The following is an 8,159-nucleotide window of genomic DNA, read 5'->3' as shown; positions in this document are numbered from 1 at the left end:
ACATATTGAGCGACAATGACGTTAGCAATTCCGTTTAACTTTTTCATTAGGCTTATAGATTAGTACTTAAGTTCGTTTTGTTCTTTGATCGAACAATTTGTTTGATTTAGGCCAAGTAAAGACTCATGTGGAAAATAGCAAAAACGACACGTGGTGGCGAAGTCTCCAATAACTCCCTGTTTCACGATTTAAAGAGGAAATAACAGGGAACCGCTTATATTATTACTGACCTTGCACATAAATTTATTAATTTCTTCGCTTTTGTTGACATATTAAGACATAAGCTTTTGAAAAATTGCACATCAAGCCTGCTACTACACCACACTCCCGTGTCTCACAATGCTAATCAGCGGCGTTCACTCGGCTTGCTCCTAACTTACGATAATTCTCCCGCTAGATGGCAGGCCTGAGCTCAATGTCGCCAAAAACTGCGAAGACACCAATCCATTATTATCTCATCCATGCCTCGGTCTTCAAAAAATCTCCGGCACTCGGCTACGCCTCGTGCCTACAATTTTTTAAAGACCTCGGTTTCCATTTTTCTTTCCCAGAGCCGTTCAGTAATATATATTCCCATAAGCCGAGATATCCTTTTAGCATTATCCAAGCCGTGCGGTAAACATCGCACGTGATGTTTCCTGCACTGTTTTCCGGCACGGGTTGATGACCTACAGTTCTGGTGATTTTTTAATAAAATGCAGGTCAACGAACTACAGTTTTGGCGTATTTCCCAAGTATTTCCCATACGTCGGTTAAAGGAAATAGTTCACTTTCCTGAAATTAGTATTTTGCTATGGATTTATGATTTCTTATGCTCAAAATGATCAGAAAATAAAATAAAACCTTTCTGTAAAAACAATTATTTTCTATGTTTTATTATAGGAAGAACTATATTCTATGTAGAATGATGTTTTGACGCGGAAGCTTATTACGCGTTGACCAATCACATTGCGTAATTCAAACCTACGCATGCTGCATTGGCTGTAAGGAGCATGCTGATTGGCTGATGATAACGTGACTGCATTCCTTTATAAGACAGCACATTCCTGCATAAGACAGTCTTTTTGGAACGGAAAATTGAATATCTTTGCTTAGGGTGATCATTGGGCCGTAAAAGCTTATGATTTGTGCTAGTCTCAGCGCAAGCCACAAAACTGCTATTTCAGTTCAAAACCCATGTTAAAAGTGAACGTTTCCTTTAAACGACGTATAGGGAACTTACTATAGTGACGTATAGGGATCTTACTGAACTTGCACTGGAAGAAAAAAATGGAAACCTTGGTCTTAACTTAGGTTTCCATTTTTCTTTCCCAGAGCCGTTCAGTAATAGTATTTTTATCTTCGCGCTGCTGCTGGTAGTCTGCCTGTCGCGCGGCGGCCGTGGTCGTGGCAGGATTTCCATGTGATCGCCATTTGTGGCGGCCATGATGCCTCGGCAGTGTGGTGTGCGTGGCGCATGCGTCGGCGTGCTGCACGCTGATTGGTCGGCCGGGGGTGACGCGCAGCTGTGGCAGCGCGTGTGATTGGCCGATTGGTGCGGCGGAGAGGGCCTCAATGCGGTTTGAGGTGCCTGGTCCCCAAGCGGATAATTCGGCGGGAAGCTGGCGCGCGGCCGGGCGGTTCGGGACGAGTGCGCATGCGCGCGCGGTGACGTGTGTGTGACGTCACTACCACGTGACGCCCCCGTCGAGTAAAGCGCGGGAAACCGCAGCCGGCAGCGCCAAGACGGGCGCAAGGCGGCGCGGTGAGCGGTGACGGTCGGCGTGAGCGGTGGCCGACCGGCGTGAGCGGTGGCCGACCGGCGTGTGCGGTGACCGGCCGGTGTGAGCGGTGACGCCCGGAGCGAGCCGACGGTGAAGCGGCGGCGGGCCGACCGGTGGAGCGGCGGCGGGCCGACCGGTGGAGCGGCGGCGGGCCGACCGGTGGAGCGGCGGCGGGCCGACCGGTGGAGCGGCGGCGGGCCGACCGGTGGAGCGGCGGCGGGCCGACCGGTGGAGCGGCGGCGGGCCGACCGGTGGAGCGGCGGCGGGCCGACCGGTGGAGCGGCGGCGGGCCGACCGGGGAGCGGCGGCGGGCCGACCGGTGGAGCGGCGGCGGGCCGACCGGTGGAGCGGCGGCGGGCCGACCGGTGGAGCGGCGGCGAGCCGACCGGTGGAGCGGCGGCGGGCCGACCGGTGGAGCGGCGGCGGGCCGGCCGGAGGAACGACGCGCTGGTGAGAGCACGGCAGCGTGATGGATCCAACGGGCATGCAGCTGGTGTCTGCGGGGCCGTACCGGGCAGGCACGGACTTCGAGAAATGGCTGCGAGCGTTGGAGCGCTACATGGTCGCTATGGACATCCAAGGGCCTACCAGACGGTGCGCCGTGCTGCTACACCTGGTGGGGCCTGACATAGCCGATGTCAGCGACTCCCTGCCGGAAGAGGAGGCAGAAGGACCGGAGGAAGACGAGTTCACCCGGCTAAAAAGGAAGTTGGTACGGTACCTGGTGCCAAGGAATAACGTCGTGGCTGAACGAGGGAAATTCCAAGGAATGACAATGGAGCCGGAGGAAAGCCTGGAGGACTTCCTGGCCAGGCTACGGACCCAAATCCTGCGCTGCGGCTACGAGCCGGCGCAGGTGAACCGGGAGCTGCGAGACCGCTGCGTCCTGGGCAGCCGAGGCGAGCTGCAGCGGAAGCTGGTGAGGGAAGCGGCACTGAAGGGCGACGAACTCAACCTGGAGGATGTCCGGCGGACGGCACGCGCCCACCGGGACGTCATGGACCTGACGACTCGGTTGTCAGGGGCGCCGGTGCCGGCTGCGACGGACGGGGAGGCAGTCCAGGTGGTGAGACGCCAGCGGCGGGCGGAGACGGCCAGGCCGGCCGAGCGCCCGGGACCGGGCTCGTGCTTCGGCTGCGGAGGCCGGGGACACTGGCGGCGGGACTGTCCGACGTACAGGGCGGACTCGGCGCCGGAGAGGGCGCGCCCTCCGGCGGCAGGAGCGGTGCAGCAGCGCGGAGTGTCTCGCCCGCCCGGCCCGGCAGACGGCGGTCGGCGAGACAGCAGACGCGGCGGACCGCTCGAGAAGAGGAGGTGCCGGTTTCCACCTGGCGGTCGCTAACTGAACTACGCGTAGCCAGGCTCACGATACAACACCCTGCCCCCCTGGATTTGAGTTCGAACATCGAACTATCAAACATAACTTACTCAACCTGCGAGCCACCAGAAACTAGTCAAATCCAGTCCGGTCACTTACAGCGTCAACACTGCCGCCTATTTTAGTGCGATCACTGACATCGCTCACATCCGTGCGATACGAACATAACTACAAATTCACTGACTTTAGAGTCGCGCACGTCTGCCCTTACACTGCTTATCAATCTGTACTTCCAAACGATAATAACTAATCAGTCATCACCCTTCTCGGCGGTACAAATTGACCCACACTTTCCCTGGCCAATCACATCTGTTATCCACCTTATCGATGGCACCTATTGACACACGGAATCACATATTCTTCCGCTCGATCCTTCCGCCCGATCACATCTCCGTAAAATCACGTATTTTCCCACCCGATCACATCTCAGTTATCCACCTCCTCGGTGGCTGAGAGTGACGCACGGACAACCGCCGCCGCACCTCTGCCGGCGGTCCTTTACAATCGCCGCCGCGCGCGCCATGTCCTGTCCCACCGGCGCCGCTCACCACTCCCGGCGAAGCGTTAGGCTTGCTACCGCGTGCGCCGCCGGTCCCACCAGCACCGCTCACCGCTGCCGGCGGTCCGTCAGTAGCGCCACCGCGCGCGACCTGTTCCTTCGGCCTCGCTCACCGTCTCTCCACCGCTCGCACGAGGGCGACCAGCCCGATACCGGTCCGCTGCGTCGCCGCGCACCTCACCTGCCCTATCGGCACTGCTCGCAACCGCTCCGCCGCCCGTACGAGTACGGTCGTTCCGATGCCAGTCCGCTGTGCCGCCGCTGCACTCGGTGACTGTCTGACTGCTCCCGAGGACTGTCACCGCTCGGCTGTCTTCTCCGTCGCCTCCGCTGGCGCCGGCACCGACCCCGCCGAGCGCCACCGGTACAGCCGTCCTAGCGCCTTCGCTAGAGACCCCGCCGGCACCGCCGGGCGACACCCGCACGGCCGTCCTCGCACCACCGCTGGCGCCAGCACCGGCCTCGCCGAGCGCCGCCGGCATGACCGTCCCAGCGGCCGCCTCCCGCTGATTCCGGACCTGCTCCGTCGGATCAGTCCGATCTGAGCCGCTGCAGCCTCCGCTCCCGGCGCCGCCGCAGTCCCGACGGACCCGGCTCCTAGCGCCGCCACCGTCCCGACGGATCCGGCTCCCGGCGCCGCCGCAGTCCCAACGGACCCGGCTCCCAGCGCCGCCACCGTCCCGACGGATCCGGCTCCCGGCGCCGCCGCAGTCCCGACGGACCCGGCTCCCAGCGCCGCCACCGTCCCGACGGATCCGGCTCCCGGCGCCGCCGCAGTCCCAACGGACCCGGCTCCCAGCGCCGCCGCGGTCCCGACGGACCCGGCTCCCGGCGCCGCCGCAGTCCCACCGGACTGGTCTCCCGGCGCCGATGGCGTCCCGCCTGTCTGACCTCCCGGCGCCGCTGGCGTCCCGCCGGCCTGACCTCCCGGCGCCGCCGGCGTTCCGCCTGTCTGACCTCCCGGCGCCGCTTGTGTCCCGCCGGCCTGACCTTCCGGCGCAGCTGGCGTCCCGCCGGCCTGACCTCCCGGCGCCGCTGGCGTCCCGCCGGCCTGACCTCCCGGCGCCGCTGGCGTCCCGCCGGCCTGACCTCCCGGCGCCGCTGGCGTCCCGCCGGCCTGACCTCCCGGCGCCGCTTGTGTCCCGCCGGCCTGACCTTCCGGCGCAGCTGGCGTCCCGCCGGCCTGACCTCCCGGCGCCGCTGGCGTCCCGCCGTCCTGACCTCCCGGCGCCGCTGGCGTCCCGCCGCCTACCAGCGCGCCGGCGCCCCCCAGCGTCCCAGCGCTCGCCAGCGACCCGGTACCCGCAGACTGCCGTGTCCCGGCGTCCGCTGTTCCCGCCAGCGTCCCGGCGCTCGCCAGCGACCCGGTACCCACAGACTGCCGTGTCCCGGCGTCCGCTGTTTCCGCCAGCGTCCCGGCGCTCGCCAGCGACCCGGCGTCCGCCTCCTCCGTAGGTGTCACGGCGCCCGCGCCCAGCCGCATCCCGGCGCCCACAGACTTCATCGGTCCGGAGCCTGCCGGCGCCCCGGCGCCCGCCTGCCTCCGGGCTCCGGCGCCCGCCCTCATCACCGGCGTCCTGGCGCCCGCTGCTCACTCCGCTGGCGTCCAGGCGCCCACCGGCTCCATCGTTCTCCACTTGCGGCAGCAGCGCACACGGTACGGGTCGCGGTGGTAGCCGCCGCGGCACAGCGCCCGGCTTTAGGGTCAGGTGCGCGCGCTGCTCCATCGTGCCGAGGCCCCCTGCAAACACTGCTATACTACTTACTGTATGCCTGGCCTGTTCAAACACATTAGCCGGAGAGGTGCGGTGTGAACTGGTGTAAACAAGCTCACGACGGTCAAAAATGTTACGCCAGTTTGCACTCAGCCCTTATTTTGGGATGACCTCGTTGAAAAATCGGCTCTGAGCTTCGGGCTAGAAAATTAAAGAGAGAATATTACCTTTCTTATTTCTTAAAGAAAAAATTAATGAAGCGTTATGCTATTTTTACTGTAGCTTCTATAACCCGCGCCGGGCCGGTGCTCCGCGACTTCCGCGCCGGGCCGGGGGGGGGGGGTCTGAACACCCCCCTTCTAACTCGGCTCCTGGAAAACGTAGCGACACGCGGTAAGTGGCATTCGAAAGAATGACCAAAATCAGGACGAAAACACTCTAGCCATTTTTTAGGTCAGGTCAAAAGTCAGGTCACCAGAGGTCACCAAAGGTAAAATGTTGGCTATTTCAACATTTTGGAAACTGCCAATGGCTAACTCGGGAACCAATAGAGCTACAGCGCCGCAGAAAAGCGCATTTGATAGCTCTTTTAACGCTCTTTCGATAATATGTCCCCAGATTTGACCTCAGGTCAACGGTTTAGCCCCCAGAGGGCAAAAACTCCAAAAGTAGCCGTTTTTACGAAAAGTGTTTTTCGGCAATAACTTTTGACTCAAAAGAGCCACGACATTTCTTTTGCCAGCATCGTGTTCCTCTCGTCGAGTTGCTTCGAATGAACTATAATTTGACCTTGAAAGGTCAACTTTAAAATTTGACCTCAGGTTAACCCTCGCCCTGGCAGGTCGTTGCGACCTCTCCCCCCCCCCCCCCAAGGTTTTTCAAAGATAGCGTTAAAACGGCGGCGCGCAGCGCCGCCAAATTTTGCACAGCCTATGAGACAACCTTTTTACATATGACCTCAAAATTTCAGGTCCGGGTGACCTTGGGTCAGGTCACCAGGTCAGAAAAACTGGTACAAGGTAATGGTCAAATTTCAATTTTCTTTATGCACCTGTGCCACTCACAGTTTTGGACTGATTTCCTTCAAACTTTCAGGATGTGCTAAGTTCACCGAGTTGTATAACATATAGTTCGTTTTTTCATGTCACTTACCTGAGGTCAGTTAGAGGCAGACATGTGCATGGATCCGAGAGCTGGATCTATGATCTCAGCGGATCTCTCGACAAAATGGAGGGGTCGGATCTATGATCCAAGTGGATCTCACGACAAAATTCAGGGGTCGGATCTATGATCTGAATGGATCTCTGGACAAAATGTAGGGGTCGGATCTATGATCTCTGTGGATCCGGCGGGCAAAAATTTGTGGAGGACCTATGATCTGTATGGATCTCACGACAAGATGTAGCCAATGGAACCATCCTACAAAATTTTACACCTTACAGTGCAATACAATTGTGAATTGTCACTTGTGGGCATGGTTAACACCAGTTGTAATCATTATTATCAATAAATTTGATTTTGAATCAAGAACATTTGGTTGTAGTAAACCAGGTGTCACACTTGTTATTACAACCAAGGAGAGGTGCTGTAGGTTAGGTTGTAGGTTGTAGGTTTTAGATGCTAGGTTTTAGGTTGTAGGTAAGGTTAGGTTTGGTTTGGTTTGGTTTGATAAAGCATCTCTGGGTGTAGCGCCTCTCCTTGGTTGCAAAAAGAAGTGTGATGCATGCTTTACAACTTCCAAACATTTGTACGTAGGTACATTTAAAATAAACCAAGAACATGTCCACATTGCAACTTTGTGTGACCAATTATAACTTTTACATGACAGCACTGATGACAATCTTATTAACAAGCTACAGCCACTTTAATTCAATGAACAAACAGTACTGACAGATGTTGGGAAATCAAACCTCACCTGGAAGCCTAATAAGTCAGTTTTGCTCAAAATAATCCAGCAATCCACTAATTCTACCAGGTAAGAAAACCCAATCCAGAATGTTCGTATCAGCTATTGGTACGCGCAACACAATTTTGATTTAGTAAGAATAGCAACCAACTTCTAATACTTTCATAATAAAATTTCAAGTTCAAAAAGAGGCATCAACTACTTCAGATTACTTTTGGCATTGTGCCATGACGGTGCCAGGGCCTCCCAAAAAAGACAAACGAAATTCACAGCTCACATGTTTTATTACGTCATTATCGTTTGACCAATGAAAAAGCTTATTTTGACTCATGCCATATTGATTCCAGAAGGTTCCTCGTTGTAAGCCCTTTGGACTAATGACGTAAGATATTGTAATTTTTTTAAAGTCATTTGCACTAATACATTGTCTCACATTTGATATACACGCGGCTCAGAGTCATGTAATACCATTTCAGCTTGCGGAGACGTCATTAAATTCAACGCTACAAAGATGATATTCACGAACAACCGTATCGTAAAATTGTGTGAGGCGGAGAAAAACGAACTTCCCTTTGAAGTACTTCCAGATTTATGAATTTCCAGTTTGATTTTTTTTATTTTCATTAGGTATACTTGAAGGTAGAGCACTTGGCTCATTAGTTATTCGAAATGACGTCACCAGTCTTATTTAGAGACTGAATAATCATCACGGTATATATCCAAGGCCATTACAATTGATATTTCGCTTCCCCAGACCAAGACTGATACTTTTGTTTATATCTCAGTTTATTATATCAAATATTTGTTTCAATTGATACCTTTACCTAGCCAAGCCACA

The 8,159-nt window shown here is 56.1% G+C and overlaps 2 protein-coding genes across 2 annotated transcripts; both read left to right on the top strand.

Annotated features, from left to right (window-relative positions):
- Window positions 1-2,232: 2,232 nt before the first annotated feature.
- Window positions 2,233-3,105, top strand: LOC122366889. The gene has a single exon (XM_043339542.1). The coding sequence runs from the start codon at window positions 2,233-2,235 to the stop codon at window positions 3,103-3,105; it is 873 nt and encodes a 290-aa protein (XP_043195477.1).
- Window positions 3,106-3,939: 834 nt separating this feature from the next.
- Window positions 3,940-5,376, top strand: LOC122366888 (skin secretory protein xP2-like). Its single transcript, XM_043339541.1, has 2 exons — window positions 3,940-4,178; window positions 5,043-5,376. The coding sequence occupies exons 1-2, from the start codon at window positions 3,940-3,942 to the stop codon at window positions 5,374-5,376; spliced, it is 573 nt and encodes a 190-aa protein (XP_043195476.1).
- Window positions 5,377-8,159: the final 2,783 nt, after the last annotated feature.

This window comes from Amphibalanus amphitrite, unplaced genomic scaffold (genome assembly GCF_019059575.1).
Source record: "Amphibalanus amphitrite isolate SeventyFive unplaced genomic scaffold, NRLGWU_Aamphi_draft 000837F_arrow, whole genome shotgun sequence".
Lineage (NCBI taxonomy): Eukaryota > Metazoa > Arthropoda > Thecostraca > Balanomorpha > Balanidae > Amphibalanus > Amphibalanus amphitrite.
Note: the sequence above shows the minus strand (reverse complement) of the source record. Positions and strands in the feature narration are given on the sequence as shown.

Bases quoted from the DNA above. Each gene is read 5' to 3' on its own strand.
- LOC122366889 (XM_043339542.1), top strand. From the start codon at position 2,233: ATGGATCCAACGGGCATGCAGCTGGTGTCTGCGGGGCCGTACCGGGCA.
- LOC122366888 (XM_043339541.1), top strand. From the start codon at position 3,940: ATGCCAGTCCGCTGTGCCGCCGCTGCACTCGGTGACTGTCTGACTGCT. The intron at 4,179-5,042 runs GCATGACCGTCC...TGTTCCCGCCAG, and splicing joins GGCCTCGCCGAGCGCCGCCG to CGTCCCGGCGCTCGCCAGCG.